Here is an 18,471-nt window from a genome sequence, read left to right on the forward strand (position 1 = left end):
CAGATAGCGAGTCAGTGCCATTTCACACGCGGTGGTATGCCGGTTCTCTTTAAGGTAAACATCCGAACAGAGCCCCACACTTCTACGCTGCAGAGTCTTAAAGACAACACCTTATATCATGCAGCTGATACCTCCGCCGAGAGGTAAACAGAAAAATAAATTAGGAAAGGGGGGGAAAAAAACGTCTTGAAATGCATGGGGCTATTTAGTCCGAGCAGTAGGCATAGTCCACACCCACCACAAACAGATGAGCTAAAAATGTGGTTATACAAACTTCACATATGAAACCCCTGAGCCATGTGTCAACTTCAGAGTTGTGTTCTTGTATTACAGAATGCTGAGCGGCAGTAGTATGGTATTTGGTCAAAATGATGGTCAAATATAAATTTACATAGTGCCTCCCAGTAAACCCTGTTTGTAGTGACTTGTAAGCAGATGATTTTAAATTGCCAAAATAACTAAATGTGTAAACTGATGGTAAGACTAGTTAATGTGAACGTCATGACCAGTTATTAAAGTGACTGTAAAGGTCGATCTGTGAATGGCTTCAGACTACATTGTATGGGGTTACTGTGGTATGTATTCAGCATCAGCGACAGTACGAGAGATCAGTCGCGTTGTAATATCAATTTATATATGCCTAAACATTTCCATCAGTTCATATGTGCAGACTGAATGGGTGGAGTTTAATTTATTACAAGCTCTGAGCTGTTGGGTCCAGGTCCTTCATGACGTAGAAATATACATTTACACTGAAGGTTTATTTGTACCAAAGAATGCAAAAATATTCTCTAGGGTATAGACTATTACTAATTGTTTTCATTTATGAGGTAGGCTATATGTAAGGCCTTATATTTCCCATTTTGTGGATAAATGGCAGACAAAATCTAGATTAAAAGGCAGAATTTACACATAAACCAGAATGCCACAGAATTGTGAGATCTTTGTGTACATTTTTCAAATTGCATTTGGTGCTGTTGAGCACTGGCGATGCCATTTGCGTATGTCTGCTGTGTTCGTTTAGCCACGTGTGTTTGTTTACTTGTGGGTGGGACCGTTTGGGAGGAGTTCAGTGGGGAGGTGGGGAGGCGGGGCCTCTTGACCACCCCCATACAATCCTGAGGTTCTTTTTCAATACAGATTTTATGCCTGATTTGAAACGCATGTCATTATATTTATTGACATTACTTTGAATAGATATTTGGTGGATGTGTAGTGGATACATCCCTCTGTGATAATTAATGGTTATTTCAGCTATTTTCAGGCACTTCACAATCACTTTAAATTCCATGTGGCAAAGTGGTGCAGTGTAACATAACTTTAGAGCGGATTATGCTGAAATAACATTTATTTTCAGGTCACACCCAGAATTCATTTTTCTAAACTATTTCAAAACCTTAAAACCACCTATTTCAACTTCTCATTTACAACCACGGGACATAATGCTAGCTGAGGTCTCCCGCTGTAATCTGTAATCTTGGGATAGTCCATCTTGAACCAGTTACAATGCAGTGTCCATGGGGTATCGGTGTGTGACATCCATGTCTGTAAAAAGCTCTGGACTAAATGTGTGCCGTGCACTGCAATATGAATGAACTAGAATAACCATGTTACTTAGAAGCAATGCCAGTTTATTTTACAATATTAAACTAAGACTCATCACCTCAGTATGTGGTTTAGAATGAACAACTGCATTAATTACAACTAACACCAGTCCTTAAAGAATGTTTAGCAAATGCAGGTTTATACATAACCATGTATGCTTGGTGGGTATTTCCTTGAAATTACAACATCATTAGAATATAAATAATATCTGTAATTGATTTAAAAAATAAATGTAATTTACTAAATGCAGTTTGTCACAGTGACTGTACATTCCCCATGTAAATTACTCAATAAAAATGTTCATTACAAGAAAAGTCACCATCCTTACAATGTGAAAGCGTATATAACACGATACCTTTGCAGGTTATTAATACCATTTATTATTGAATAAACAAGTGGAAAAGGGTATGCATTCCTGTGCCAAAACACAGTTTTCCATGCAATTAAAAAAAAAGAAAAATCAAAAAAATTATATTATGAACAGACAAAAAAAGGCATGTGTTTCGGTACACCAGTGTACACTCCTGCGCCTAAGCACTCAACTACAGGCAGGGATAAGGATAAAGGATATCGCACATGCAAGGACACCACATAACAGACAACCAGCTTCAAATTAAATGAAACGTGACAAACTGAAGATGATAATAATAATAATAATAATAATAATAATAATAATAAGTGTACTCAGAATGCTGTGCCTCTCATTTCTCTCCCAGGGGAAACCCCGTGTTGGTGTTCTCAGTCTTTGCTTTTTAAACGTCTTTAGTTTTATCGGTTTGGTACGAGGCTCAGTCAGAGACAGCTCTTAAGCGAGCTGAAGGTCAGGAGTGGGACACGGGTGTTTAAACCCTGGATAACCAGGCCAGACACGCACCTTTCACTACTCTTTTAGTGTGCAACAGACTGTCGAGGGTGCCAGAGTGTTTGATTAATAAACCTTTCACATATTTCAAGCATGGACTCCACATTAGTAATAGTAAAGCGTAGTTCCAACGTGTTGGTAACTATTTTGAACAAACACCCAGTTCTGAAACATGGGGGGGGGGGGGGGGGTACATTATCTGCAAGTCTCCGGTCAGGCTGAGTGAAACATATCAACAGCTTAAACTTCATCTGACGAAACGTTCAAAGAGCCTCTAAGGGAAAAGCAACTTCATACTACAGACATCCCTTTTTAGGAATAAGGTTGTGTACGCCTGGGTAGAATGCATCACATCTGCTAGTCTGCACATATGAGAGGGCGGGGGCACAGGCAAGAGGACGGGGGGAACAAAAACGAAAGATATTTTTGTGTCCTAGAACAGAAAGGTGTCACCAAGAACACAAGATAAAACGAAGAAAAAAAACAAACAAACAAAAAAAACAATGAAATAAAATGGTAAAAGGCAGCATGGATGGATAAATGCCACTGACTGTTCACACTAGAGCCTCTGAATGTTCTGCCCTCTCCACTTCAGGGACAAACACCTACATTGTGTTCGCCAGCCATCGCCATGGTGAGGGCAGCTGTGCTTAGGGGGGGGGCGGGGACTGCAGGGGGCGGAGCGGACGGGCTCAGCGAACGTCGTCTGGCGGGACGAGGGCGGGGCTTAACGATCGCCGAGCGCTGCCATGATACGGAGGGGAAGTGTGCAAGCGGCGACGTCCCTAAGAGCACAGCCGCGAAAAACGTGCAAGGACTATTTACACTTCAGAGGCTGTTCAAACGGTTTTAAAAAAATGATGCTTTCCTCGTCTGTTTTCTCTTTATTTTCTCTCTCTCCTTAAATCTGCCGTAATGCGTGGTGTTTAAGGGGGAGGGGGGTTCTCCTGCGGGGGGGTTTACAGCACGGAGCAGTACCCCCCGCAGCCGCCCCGGCCGTGCCCCTCCTCGTCGGACAGCTGCACCCCCCGACCCTGCGTCTCGCTCTCCCACAGCCCCGGGGTCTGGATGATCTTCTCCACCAGCTCCTCGAACGCGCACTGCACTCCGTCCCGGGTCTTCGCACTAGCCTCTGCAGCCGAAGGGGGAGGGGCAGGGACAGGGTGTTGCGGAACAAGACAAAAAAGTTTTTTTTTTAAAAAAAGGAAACCTCAACAACACAACTCCGGGTACAGCGGTCCTGTATTTACAGTGTGATTGTCTTGCATGTGAATTATAGTCTTCTATTGAATTATAGTTTAAAAACTAAACTGGGAAGATAAAACAATAACATTGCCATGCAAATGGTTAAGGCTCAGTCAAAAGAAATGCAACTCTGCTACAAGGACAGGTACCCGAACTTGTACCCGAATGTGCAGCTATTTGTAACCACAGCTGCGCTCAACCCCACTGCTGATTCAGGAGAGCGCGGACACCCACGGTTCACCGTGGAAACGCGTGGTGTCGCCAGCCTGCTTCTTTTCACACCGCAGGCCACAGTCAAGCTTGCACAGAGTGGAGTCAGAGGAAGGCCTTTATGTGGTCATGTGGCTTTGGCATGTCCACAGGCGCTCGACTGACCAGCGGGGGGTGCTAGAGAGCAAACGAAGCGCGGATCCTGAACCGACTGAACCCTCCAGCGTTGTGGTAACCAACCCTGTTCCTGTAGATGTATCACCCTGTAGGTTTTCATTTCAACCCTAGTGTAGCACACCTGATTCTACTAGCAGCTCAACAAAGATATCTAGCTGTTGAATGAGGTCTGCTTTCTTAGGGTTGGAATGAAAACCTACAGGATGGTAGAACTCCAGGAACCGAGTTGGTTACCACTGATCCAACATGATCGCCAACTGCACGTCCTATGGAGGTACTGCCCGCAGCCGGCACTGGTCCAGATTCAGTCTGAGGCTGTGGCGCTCATCCATGCGCCACAGTGTGGTGCCTTAACCAAATGAGCCACCCAGCAGCCCCTTGGGCCGGTGTCTTCATAAGCCAGGCATACTGGCTATCCCGTGTGCATTTCCCTCTTTCACCCTGCCAGACACTCATAAGTCAAAATGACATCATCAGCTGTGACCCATCTCATCCACTTCCCTGACTAACAAGACCATGCAGTGCTTGTGCGATATGCAGTTATTACAGAATTCCAATCATCCATTACATTACCTTAAAGGCATTTAGCAAACGCTATTATCTAGAGTGTCTTACACATAACATTTTTTACATTGCATCCTGTGGCAAACACGCCTGGGACAGGCCACCGAAGTGGCTTTCTTTGGGGCCCTCCAGCACAGAGACACAGGGAGATGATGGTAAAACAGTCCACATTTATTCACAAGGGTTTGGCAAGATGGTAAAGCCAAATGAGCAGATGTTACACCCTGTCATGACAGAGAGCTCCTGATGTGGGTGGGGATGGCAGATTTAACCTGTGCGCAGTGATTACCTCACTACGCACAGGTGCAGCCACTCCTGTTCCTGGGTCCAATTAGCCTGGCCAATTATCTAATTCTTAACCAATTATCCAATTGGCCAGGTCTAATTAGCTTGACCCAGGGCAGGTGTGGCTGCTTAAACCAGCCATCCCCACACCACACATCCATTTATACAGCTGGATATATACAGAAGCAGTGCAGGTTAAGTACCTTGCTCAAGGGTACAACGGCAGAGCCCCGGGCTGGGGAATCAAACCTGTGACCTTTAGGTTACAAGACCAGCTCCTTACCCATTATACTACCCTGCCACCCATCCATGAAAGACATACTCAGCAGATGTTATACTTAATATCATGCCATACCACACAATAAACATATTTGAAATTGGAGTAAACACGTGTAAAAATTGCTTAAATTCTTTTTGACGTTCATGTTCATTATATACACTTCCCCCTTTTTAAGCATTCCTTTGGCTTGTTACATTAACATGGTAACCCTCTTAAATCTCAGTCTAGTTTCAATAAAAGGAACATGTTCTGGAAAACAAAACAAAACAAGATGTGGGGAAAAAAGTAAATCATAGCTTTTTGTTCGACGACATCTCACAAATTGTTTTAAAAAACCCACAATTCCAACAGTGAGCGGGCATCACGGCTAACCGAATGGCATTACTTCAGGCTCGGGGTAAAGCTGTTAAAAATAGAACAGCAATTCACCGTTGCCGACGGTCCCCTACAAGCATGACAGTAATTCAAAAAGCAGCTTCCTCTGTATAATTGCCTGCAGTAATTCACGAGGGGTAATTCTCCTGTCTTACCTATAAAAAGCATGGAATGTTTTCTCGCAAACTTCAGGCCTTCGTTCCTGTCAAGCTCATGGTTTTCCTGAGACAAAGAGAAGAAGGATGCCTTTTTGAGAGGTCTGCTGTCCGTCAGACGCAGGGAACTGGACAGGGCGAGCGAGGGAGAATCCCACAAATTCAAATCACAACTGTCAAACAATAACTGGACATTAGAGCAATAAAGAATAATGCGTGGATGAGGGATCTGTTCAGTTTTCAGACAATGCTTTAGAGAAATGCCAATGCATGTTTTAGCACTGTGACACTGGGTGGTGGTGGTGGAAACAAAAACGTGTAAATATTTGAAGAAGGTCAGAAAACATGTCTGGTGAAAAAAACCCATTGTTTTATCTTTGTGTAATTTCTTACAGTGAATAGGGGCAAAGTTTACAGACAATGTAAGGAGTGAACTCACTTTATCAATCTTGTTTCCAACCAGCATTTTCACGAGGTCATTTCTTGTACAGTACGTCTCCAGCTCATTTAGCCAGTTATCAAGCTTGGCAAAAGTGTCACGTCTCGTAACGTCATACACTAAGAGATAAAGAGACACAAAGGAAGGTTTTATCTATTTCCAGTCAGGAAGACACCACACACTGCACATACACCAAACACTTCCACACACCACACATACACCACACTCTTAAATTCACCACACACCACACATAAACCAAACACCACACACCACACACACCGAAGACTTCCATTCACCACACACGCCAACCACTTCCATTCACCGCACACCAGATACACAAACATGTCCACACACCACACATACACACTTCCACTCAACACACACCAGACACACACCAAACACTTCCAATCACCACACATCACATATACAGCGCATCAAACACTTTGATTCACAACACACTCCTATTCTCTGCATACTGCACACACACCACACCAATCCCTGCACACCATACAGGACACATACATAATGTTGCATATATAACAGCCCACGTGCATTCTGGTACCGTGGCTGTCAATACTGGCAAACTAATCTACTGCAGGTATATGAGACTTTTTTCTAAATCCGCTTTGATGCAAAGTGCCATCATAAATGTGCACATATGCGTGTATATGTAGGGGGAAGGAAGAGAGAATTTGTCATCGGAAAGATTTCATTGGTCCAGATGGGACAAGCAGGGAAACTCACAGCCTGAAAACCCATCGCTTTGTTTTTACGAGTTATTTATTAAAAGCACCTTTGAATAACACAGCCTCTTACTCACCCAGGATAACTCCCTGAGCGCCACGATAGTAGCTAGGTGTCAGCGTTCTGAAGCGCTCTTGGCCAGCTGTGTCCTACAAAAAAATTTAAATAATTCAGTTGAATCACAGACAGGAAAATGTGGCTCACACGCCAAAGAAACGGCAGCAACTTATGGTCCATCTTCTCATCGACGCTCATTATTATGCAAGTGCGCCATCTGCTGGTCGGTTGCGTGAGTTTGTCTACAGATGCTGGGCTGTGTTGGATTTGCAGGACCCCACACACAGACGGATGACCTCAGCGCCGTCTTCGGCTCGTCCCCATATTTCACAGTGACGGCGCCCATCCGTCAGGTCCGCCTCCGAGCCAAGAGAAAGGCTGTGACGTGTTCAAAATGTGCTCGATTCATTTGACCACGCGTGCAGTTAAAACGTCTCAAAGAGTCTCCTACTTTTAAAACTCACGGCTGGCTCTTTGAGAAGGAACACTTAAACATTTCTGTTGGACATTACACAGGGAAACATAACCTATAATTATGCAAATATCAGTAGAAATAGCACGCACAATGTATAATCATGCAAATACCGGATTTTTCAAAGTCAAAGGAAGGCAGGACATTTTCATTGATCTTTTTGACTGTACAGCAGCTGTGGTCCTTTACTTCCTGTCAGAAAGAGTGCCCTCATACCCTCCGCCCTTTATCACCCTCCATCCTGGTCACGAAATATGAGGGGGGAAGACACATACCCATATTGCGAGCTTCGCCTTGTTACCGTCCACCGAAATGGTTTTTACTTTGAAATCCACACCTGCAATTACAAGGGCACAGCATGCAAAGTCAACCATCTCCTTTCATAACCAAATGTATAACTTACAGTATTAGGACTGCACTACAAGTTGTGAATTGGGTTTGGCCAAGACAGGAAATACTTAAGGTGATGCAAAATACACCTTGTGAAAATAAAATACATTACATTAGAGTCATTTAGCAGACGCTCCTATCCAGACTTACACAACTTTTACATAGCAGACATCCAGTTAGCCTATATACTTCTGGATATATACTGAGGCAATTCAGGCTAAGTAACATGCTCAAGGGTACAACAGCAGTGTCCTATCCGAGAATCAAACTTGTGACCTTCAGGCTACAAGACATGCTACACAAAGCTTATTTTGACCAAGTTGTTTGGCAGGATCAGAATGCTGTATTGTTAACTGACGTAATTTGTCACTTGGAAATAGCACATAATCACATGCACAAAGTAAAGCAAATACTGCACGCCTAATTAAACAGTGAACATATCTAATATTGATCAACGAAACCACAACTCAGGATAATTCCGGCTGTAGATGAAATGTTTTTTATTATTATTATTTATTTAATAATAGTGTTTATAATGCAAATATCAAATGCTAGCAAACGAAAGGCCGTTGAAGTTACACTTTAGCCCCAGAGAAAGCGCGAGCGCGGCCACCCTCTCCCCGAGCGCTGTCGGTCATCACGGATCGACCGGTAGCGGAGCCTGCGCTATGTAAACAAGTCCGCTGAGGTCGATAAAACGTTGCGCCCATACGGGAATTGCGGAATTTACGTTTACGCGACAGGAGAATTGCTTTCGCGGAACACCGCTACGTTTAGTGTACGTTCGGTAGCAGCTGCCCCGCGTGCTTCAATTATGAAAAGGACCAGAGATTAACGAATTCAGTCCAGCTTTCATTGATTTTAAGAGTAATATGAAACCACGCAAAGACGAGCAAGGACACAGAACGGACAAGGACACAGGATTACATACAACTAGTCTAGATGCATCAATCGAAAACCAATGTAATAGGGGTGGAGATATTCAAGATATGCTCTTTAATTTGTAATGGCAAATTTTCAATTTTGCTTGGCCTCACACACAATCTTATCTGACAGTACAGCACTTCCTTGAATGTGCAGGGTTTTGAAAGGCAAGGTCTGCATTTTAATGCTGCTGACCAAAAGCATACATGTCATTTCCCTATTATAATGTGCGGTGTTAAGATAATTTCTCTGGCAAAAAAATGCGACAGACGTGTCGAATGCATCAAATATCACTGACCCTGTTCCATAAACACACACAAAAAAAAAAGGTTTCAGGCTACATAGTTTATGAAATGAAGCTGGACTTCATTTTGGATGAAGCTGGACGAAACGCAGCAAAATAAAACCGAAGCTTCCCTTTAGATGGCTGGGCTACTCTTTACAAAAAGGCCTAAAATCACATTAAGCTATTAAAATGTAATGCAAAATGTAAAAGTTATTTAAATGTAAAATAACAACTGGAAATTCCTCATTATCAATGTTAACAAGATATGCCCGCACACTGCACGATTCTCCTTCATGCCAGAGAAATCATCCGTGTTGGAGCAATAGAGTTTTCTAGCAGAAATAAGGACTTATGTCAAAGCGCATTGGGCTGGATTTCTGCAGGGACATCTGTTTGGCAAAGCACAGCTGGCCAAGTTAAATAGCAGAATTGCCTGCCTACCAGAAAAAATATTTTTATTACATCTAGGTCCCTACAAACCTGCTGGTAACATTATTTCAACAAAGCCTACATTGTGTGGAAGGATTTATATAGATCCAATTGTAAAAAGTACAATATAGGATTTCGAGGTGATGAGTATGGATATTCTGATATTCTATAATTGCACCAAATATTACGGTCCACTAATTTATAAATGGTGTTAACTGTTGACAGTTCCAAGGTTACCTCACAAAATACCACAGTAATGTCCTACAAGACTTTCCAGAATGTCAGTTGAGAATTTCACTCATCTTTTAATACTGTTGAAGAATCTAATGCCATTCACAGGGTCTGACGAGACTGCTTTTTGCTCTACTTTCCCAAGCCAGTTAAGGCTACATGAAGCAAATGGTTTTACTATGAAACAAATTAATACCATTTTTTGTAAAGATGTTTATTCATAAATAAGGGGATACATCCACATATCTAATCACCAGGTTAACCCAATAATCTAGCTGCCAACAAGTTGTACTGTAAACAACAACACAGGAAGAGAGATGGATCCAATGTTACAGACAGAGGTGTATTTCCTGGTTTAATCAACGTAAGGTGCAAGTTGTTTCAGTTTAATGCTCACATTTTTTTTTTGCACTGGTGACAATAACAAGGAAAATCTACGTATTGTAAAATAAGCAGAACGAAAATGTGCAATTGCTTACATCACTTTGGAGTTCACACCCTGTCCAGTTGACTGGGCAGTTGATAAATGAGGTTCTATGGTATTATAACTCTTGGCTGTCAGGATTCAAGTTTTCTTTCCCTCGCTCTCTCAATCTCTCACTTTAACTCTCACCAGGGAGTCAAGCTGGCTTTATTTGCTCAAGAGTTTAATTTGACTTGCCAAAATATTTCAAAACGTGAACATGCAAGATGGACCACCTTTACCTCCACCTCTCTCAGCAGGCTTTGTGTGTGTGTGTGAAGGACAGAGAACACACACATTCACCTCCCAAAGCTGAGGAGAGTTCACACGTGTCTGTCCCCTGAGCAGGGGCTTTTAAAGTCTGGCCAGAAAGCCATCGCCTGAGGAGCAGGACACATCCCCAGCATCTGGACAGTCTCCATAAAATGTTCCTCAATGGGCTGTATGGTCTGGCCTGTCTGAGAGACAAGCTCATAAAACCACTGTGGATCTAGAAGACTTTAGGCCCTGCTGCCACAGCTGCTGGTTGCTATGATACAGTGCAACTTTAATCTCAATCATGAAACCGTCATTCAGATATGCAATGACCTTAGTGTGCTAGGTTACTGTGTGTGTGTGTTCCACATTACTGTATGTTCCTTACTTACCAATGGTGGCTGCAAGTTCTGGATCAAACGTATCATCTGTAAATCTCAAGAGTAGACTGCAAAAAAGGAGAAAAAATTTTTGTTAATTGAAAACATCATCTCAAGAGAAATACTCAATATCATTTAGGCTGCTAAGCAAATACATTGACAAATTAATGCATTCAAATATTTTAAAGGGGGGTCTCCAAGAAATAAGAAAGTCTTAACCAGACACAAAATAATTATGTCCTCCTAAAATGCAGCAATTAAATTTTGTCCATTTTAGGGGACACAAGTCTGGTCTTAATGTCAAGAACCATATGTTCTGCTATACTGAAATCTACACTACAAGGGACATTCTCAGCTCAGGAGGTAAGAGCGCTTGTCTGGCAGTCGGAGGGTTGCCGGTTCGATCCCCGCCCTGGGTGTGTCGAAGTCTCCCTGAGCAAGACACCTAACCCCAAACTGCTACGGTGAGTTAGAGGCATCAATTGTAAAGCCCCTTGGATAAAAGTGCTATATAAATGCAGTCAATTTACATTCATTAGAAATAAAATAATTAGTATTTTCTCTGCAACACGTTTTTGTTACTCAAGACAGTTGTATTTTTCACATAATATGCTGACTCACAATAATAACACAATAAATGTATGTCGTTCATAATTCTATTTTGACACCTTTAACAGAAGCTGGATGAAATGGTGGGATTACAGGGTGGTAAAATAAGATGAAATAATGTTTTCGCATTCAAATCAAAATACATTTTTGCCTTACAGGCTAATAACATTTTGGGGAAAAAAAAAACAAACAAAAAAAAAACCCAGGAGCAATTTGTCTTAATTGAGTCATAACGAGCATGCTAGCTAAAACGCAACATCTCATTTTCGACTTCATTTAAATAAAGTATTTTCTATTTGAATCTTGTAATGGTATCGACGATGACCCAGACTTGAACAGTCACAAATAATTACTCATGTTCATACAATGAGCCAATCGTCATTCAGTGTTTGTTGGACATTCATGTTGTTTATTGATCATATAGCTAATACTTACAAAACACAAATGTCAACTGCCAAAAGATGACTTGCTCAAAGTAACATGAGTTGCTTTTTCTTGTGGTTCAAGTCAGGGTAATCCCCTTTTGTAATCTTTAAAAAAATATATGTATTTCTGCATTTATAGAATGCAGTGTATTTTTTCCCGTTTTTCTTCTAGAAAACACAGAATCTTGTTAACCCGACCACCGAAACATGTAATATTTAAACATTTTCCAGGCAGATCTCAGAAGAATATAGGTTAAACAATGCATAAGGCATAGCCTACTACATTAATATGCAGGTTATATCAACTGGAGTGTTCTGGAAATTAACAGTCATAAAAAAGGACACTGAAAATCTGAACAGACAAGTAGCTGTGATACTTCAGTATTACACCCAGACACTAATCCCGGACTGGTCTTCCACGGTGGTAAAAGTGTATTTGCGGGATGTGTACAGTGAAGTCATTGTTTGGGAACTGGGACTGTAACCAGCTTTTCGGCTCATAATCACAGATGGACCACTGCTGCAGTGCCCTTTGGTCACATAAATCCAAATTCACAGGGAATGTCCCTTTCAAGACTTGAAATTTCACTAAATTTTCACTAAATAAAAGGAAATTAACATCTCACATACACTACATTTCCAAAAGTATGTGGACACCTGAACATGTACTTGTTGAACATCTCATTCAAAAAACCATTGACATTAATATGGAGTTGGACCTCCCTGTGCTGCTGTAACAGCCTCCGCTCTTCTGGGAAGGCTTTCCAATAGATTTTGTAACATGGCTGTGGGGATTCGCTACCATTCAGCCACAAGAGCATTAGTGAGGTTTGGCACTGATGTTGGTCATAAGGCCTGGCTCACAGTTGGCATTTCAATTTATACCAAAGGTGTTTGATAGAGTAGAGGTCAGGGCTCTGTGCAGGCCAGGAAAGTTATTCCCCACCAAACTCGGCACACCATTTTTTATGGACCTTGCTTTTCGCACAGGTTATCATCATGTTGAAACAGGGGAAATCCTTCCCAGAAGTGCTGCCACAAAGTCGGAAGGACACAATTCTCTAGAATGTCATTGTATGCTGTAGCATAAAGATTTCTCTTCACTGGAACTAAGGGGTCAAGCTCAAACCATGAAAAACCTCCCCAGACCATTATTCCTCTTCCACTAAACTTTACAGTTGGCACTATGCATTCGGCCAAACCCAGATTTGCCTGTCAAACTGTCAGATACCACTGCGATTCCACTGCTCCAGAGTCCAATGGCGGTGTAATTTACACCACTACAGCCGATGCTTGACATTGCACAATGGTGATCTTAGGCTTGTGTACGGTTGCTTGGCCATGGAAACCCATTTCATGAAGCTCTTGACGAACAGTTCTTGTGCTGACGTTGTTTCCAGAAGTAGTATGGAACACTGCAGCGAGTGCTGCAACTGAGGACAGATGATTTTTAAGCGCGACACACTTCAGCACTTGGCAGTCCCGTTCTGTGTGCTTGTGTGGCCTCCCACTGCGCAACTGAGTGACTGTTGTCGTAAACCTTTCCACTTCCACAATAACAGCACTTACAGTTGACTGGGCAGAAATTTGATGAATTGCCTTGTTGGGAAGGTGGCATCCCATGACAGTGGCACGTTGAAAGTCACTGAGCTCTTCAGTAGTAGCCTAAATGTAACTGATTCATATCTGACTTTTTTAAAATGCTTTTACATTGCATTAAAGGAATAGCTGGAATGATACACACCAAACTGTAGACCTTACACTATCCACCTAAAACAATACAATAGCTACTTTACACCATTTCACTATGCAAACTGACATAGGCTATGTTATTTAATTAATTAAAACAGCTGGGGACAATATAGCCTATATTTAACTACTGCATGGTTATATTTTAAGGAAATTGCATTTCCTTTTTCATATTCCTTTTCATTGCATTCTATCTCTAAGATTGACTGCATATTTCATAACAACAAAAAAGACTTCTTAAACGCCATTGTTAACAAAGCTCTTCAAATCATGAATAACACGTCTTGCTGAAAGTACTAAAGCACAAATTCCACCCAATGCTATTAAAATGCATCAGACAAATAAATTAACAATTTAGCCAACCTTTTTTTGAACATGTTGATCCTGAAAGTCTAGCCAATCAGGGGGATAAACATCAAGGTTAAGCCTGTTTTAGGACCTTTTCCCCCTTCATTCAGCACATAGGCTAAATCTCACTGCCTTCCAGCATGAAAAGAAGGCCTTGAATTGAGAACACAATCGAATGAAAGCAGGCATTCAGCTCGGGAAATAAAGCACACGCAATCTTGCCGCTATAGTAACGTTTCACCTAGCAGCCAGAGCAAGGATGTGCAGAACAGAAATTAACGATAATACCTGCCAGAGGTTCTCTCCCAGAGGCACTCTGTTCCACTGTGGTGTGGTCCCGTTAAACCTAATAATTCACTTATTCACACCTGGTAGACTTCACTCAAACAGACAATGCAGTAACTGCAGGAACACAGGTACTGCATTTCCTGTAATGTAATGTAATGTAGTTACAGGTAAACTGTCCCATATCATATATGCATTACATACACTATGCCAGTGAAACATTTTGGCACAACTACTCATATAAGGTTTTATTTATTTTATTATTCTTTTTTTACATTTTAAAATAACAGTGAAGACATCAAAATTATGAAATAAAACATAGAATTATGTAGTGACCAAAAAAGTGTCAAACTAGGCTATATCTTCTATTTTAGATTCACTCTAGGCTTCATGAGGCAGGCACCTGGAATGCTTTTCCAACAGTCTTGTAGGAGTTCCCACATACTGTGTGTTGAGCACTTGCTGGCTGCTTTTCCTTCACTCTGCAGTCCAGCTCATCCCAAACCATCTCAGCTGGGTTTCGATCATGTGACTGTGGAGGCCAGGTCATCTGATGCAAAACTCAGTCGCACTCCTCCCTTGTCAAATAGCTCTTACACAGCCTGGAGGTGTGTTTTGGGTTGAAGAACAAACCAAGCACAAACCATATTGGATGGCGTGTTGCTGCAGAATGCTGTGGCAGCCATGCTGGTTAAGTATGCCTTCAGTTATGAATAAATCGCAGTGTCACCAGCGTAGCACCCCCTCACCATCACACCTCCTCCCTCCTCATGGTGGGAACCACATATTCAAATATCCTCTGTGCACCTTCTCTGCATCTTACAAAGACACGGCAGTTGGTACCAAAAACCTCATATTTGGATTCATCAGACCAAAGGACAGATTTCCACTGGTCACACACATGCACGCACACACACACACACTCTCTCTCTAACACTAACCTCCACTATCAATTTGGGAGAGCGCAGACATGCTCTCCTCCAAAGCACATGATGTCAGCTTGTCAGCTGCCGCTTCTTATCGCAGTTCAAACTCAGGCTTACACAGACATGAGTCAGAGGAAGACACTTAATGAACACTAGCTGGTGCCTGCTGGATCAGTACAGGTCACCGGTACCAGATGAGTCACAGTCGTGCCAGCCGGAAGGAACCCTACTGTCCCAGGCCGATGCCAGACCCAACTGTGTGTCGCTCTGTGGGAATGGCCTGGATTTGGTATCAGACTGTGGGTCCCATGCATGCCCTTGATCAGTGCTTTAACAGAATGAGCCACCCAGCAGATCATCACATACATTTAGAATATAGAACAAATGAGTCATCAGGAACAACTCAGTGGAGTCCCAACACTGGAAATCGATAATAGGCCACACCTTTACTATAACAAGTACCAGTGTGCGGGCTCTACTGAATTGTTCCTGTTGTTCTTGCACAGCCCAGGCTATGTGCACACTATCACCCAGAGAGGCTCTAGGATTTTGGTGGCCCTAAACAAGAATGCTGTCAGAACCCATTGTGAACCAGGGTGAAAAGAAAGAGTAACCGACAGCCGCAGACACATAAATTACAGTACAGTTAAAATGTGATTCCAAAACAAATTTTTAAACTTGAATTGTGTGGCCCACGGCTGGTTGTGACCCTAAACAAGTGCACAGAGTGTTTATGCCAGCAGCAGGCTCTGTAATCACCATTCCCTGAACATGAGTCATGACACCAAGACTTTCTTAGAAATGCAAATCATATTATCACATGACAGCTACAAATTCAATATGAAATCAATACAGGAATAAACACCGGTGATAGGTCTGATCCAAACAAAGGACATCACGAGAACAAACTGAAAGTTACTCAGAAAAGTGCAAGAGCTTTGCTGTCCGTATATATGCTGTCTGCCTGTATGGCATGAGAAGCACGGTGGAACGGGGGTCAAGGTTAGCTTAAGGCATTTTCTCTTTATCTCTTGACAGTGCGCTTCCCTTCGATATTACATGTTATGGAAGGAAAATGTGTTAATTTACCATCTTTTATTAGCCCATTTGATGTTCAGCACATCACCGCAAGTAGCCCTTGTTTTCGTGTCAGAAAAAGAGTAATGCCACTCCCCTAAACTCAGCATTTCACACAGAAGCGTGGTGGTCAGTAGGCCTATCCCTCCTGATGAATTCTAATTCTCTATACCACAGCATGCACAGGCTGAACTGGCCACATGTGGTGGCCCAACACACTAAAAGCAACTTCATATTTACACCATTATCTTTACTTTAGTGCCTGTAAATGTTCTGCATAGAAACACAAAGAAAACTATTAAATATCAGCTACAGTACTACTATTGAACTATAATGCCATTTCTATATACCTATGTTAGATTAGGGGGTCATTTTCATTAAATACGTACGAACCTATAATGACCAGCATGGCATGGTTACAGAAAACAAATTTATGAAACAAAACTATTATGCTGCAAGTACAGGTAATTAACTGCATCCAGTCCCCTTCTGGAAGCAGATCACACAACTGTCAGGGCTTGTATGGACACCTATAGTAAAATATTGATAATGCAGCTTCAATAACTGAAAATAAACCACGTCGTCGGTACAGTCAGCTTCACTAACTCACAGTCATGGATAACAACATATATATTATTACAGACTATAGTAATACGTAGCTAATCCGTTATTGGCATTACAGTCATTTAGCAGACACTCTTAAAAAAACACGACAAAACCTTGCTAGCAAAGTTAGCTAATCGCCTAGATGGTTGCACCATCACTTCTGGCCACCCCTACAGTATGCTATCTCGTGTTACATGCTCCACGCTGTACATGGTGACGAGGCAAGAATGCATTCACAGATTAACTCGCTTAGTTCGATATTGATTTATCGCCATTTGCACGACTGTACCGAGACATTTTATAGGTTTTCGTGGTCACTTTAGGTAGTTATACCTACCATAGATGACTATTTAATAGAGAATGATCATAGAGAAATATGTTAGACAGCTAGCTAGCTAGTTAGCCACCTGGCTGACTAGGCAAAATACCAATTGTTACCAAAGTTACTGCTTCTTCCAGCTAACATTTGCAAGATAAACTCCTGTTAGCGTATTTGTTAAACTAAACTTCCCACAGTTAGCTACTAAACTGCAGAGGCTGTGTTCATTTGTTAGCTAGATTGTCATTATTTTATTTAGTCAGCTAGGTCTTTGTTACGTGATACTCGTTGGGTCCCAACTTTTGTATCCGTTTTGTTTCTGTCGACACAGCTAATTGACAGTATATAAACAAGTATAGCTGGCACAAACATCTAGCTGGCAAGCAAATGTAATTATTAGCTAGGATAGCTAGTACTGATAGTTACGAAATTAGGAACCAAGTTAGTACACAACGGCACAAGTATGCCTAGATGGTACATTCGCACTATATGGATAAGACAACCAGCTAGCCAGGTAACTGGCCAGCTGTATGAGAACAGTGGTCACTGTAGTGAACGTTACGGCGACATTACTGAACATTAACAAGAATCCTAGCTAAGCTTACCAAGCTTGGCTGAACCAGAGCAGAAGCAAGACATGTCAGGACCATATTTTACAGGTAGCAAGCTAGATAACTTTGCTAGCCGCAAAGGATCTTCGAAGACATAATTTTTTGTGAGGCAGCTAAGGTAAACAATAGTTAGCAACGCAGATTATCTCACCTTGACTTCCCCACACCGCTTTCTCCAATTATCAGTATTTTCAGAGTTGTAAGCACGTCGTCGTCCATACTCCTTAGCCTTTCAGTTTTTGTTTGCAGTAGGAACCTGTCAGTTCACACAAGCTGGCGTGACGTTTCTGGTTAACCGAGGGAAAAGAGGCCTTGAGGTCTTCAACAAGCGGAAATTCCAAATGAATATATGACGTCATTATCATGTGGCCAGAAAATGAACCACTAGGGGGGGTGCTGTGCACAAATGTGTTATCATTCCAATGCATTAGGGTACAGAACCGTTCTGGGAATTAGGCCCATTGAGTTTAGTGATTAGGCCTAACCCACAGATATCCCATATGTTGAACAGACATTTGGCTTGGTGTGCCCAGATAGTGAAGGAAAATAACATGATACGTATTATAACAGAAATCAACTGTGTCCAACACATGCGTTGAAACCTAACAATCATAAGTAACACATGGCCATTAAGCAAAACAATGACCGGATGACTAGCTCAAAAGTAAGCTAGATACGGAATTCTCAT

At 42.0% G+C, this 18,471-nt stretch overlaps 1 protein-coding gene across 1 annotated transcript; it reads right to left on the bottom strand.

Moving 5' to 3' along the window:
- Positions 1–1,610: 1,610 nt before the first annotated feature.
- rab18a (RAB18A, member RAS oncogene family) lies at positions 1,611–18,129 on the bottom strand. The gene is made up of 7 exons (XM_064332412.1): positions 17,935–18,129; positions 10,841–10,896; positions 7,746–7,807; positions 7,018–7,090; positions 6,198–6,316; positions 5,759–5,825; positions 1,611–3,599 (listed from the first exon to the last, which is right to left on the bottom strand). Exons 1-7 carry the CDS (start codon positions 18,000–18,002, stop codon positions 3,427–3,429), a joined length of 618 nt encoding a protein of 205 aa, XP_064188482.1. The 5' UTR covers positions 18,003–18,129; the 3' UTR covers positions 1,611–3,426.
- Positions 18,130–18,471: the final 342 nt, after the last annotated feature.

Source organism: Anguilla rostrata, chromosome 4 (genome assembly GCF_018555375.3).
Source record: "Anguilla rostrata isolate EN2019 chromosome 4, ASM1855537v3, whole genome shotgun sequence".
Lineage (NCBI taxonomy): Eukaryota > Metazoa > Chordata > Actinopteri > Anguilliformes > Anguillidae > Anguilla > Anguilla rostrata.

Bases quoted from the DNA above. Each gene is read 5' to 3' on its own strand.
- rab18a (XM_064332412.1), bottom strand. From the start codon at position 18,002: ATGGACGACGACGTGCTTACAACTCTGAAAATACTGATAATTGGAGAA. The intron at 10,897-17,934 runs GTGAGATAATCT...CCTTTTTTGCAG, and splicing joins AGCGGTGTGGGGAAGTCAAG to TCTACTCTTGAGATTTACAG. The intron at 7,808-10,840 runs GTAAGTAAGGAA...TTGTAATTGCAG, and splicing joins AGAACTTGCAGCCACCATTG to GTGTGGATTTCAAAGTAAAA.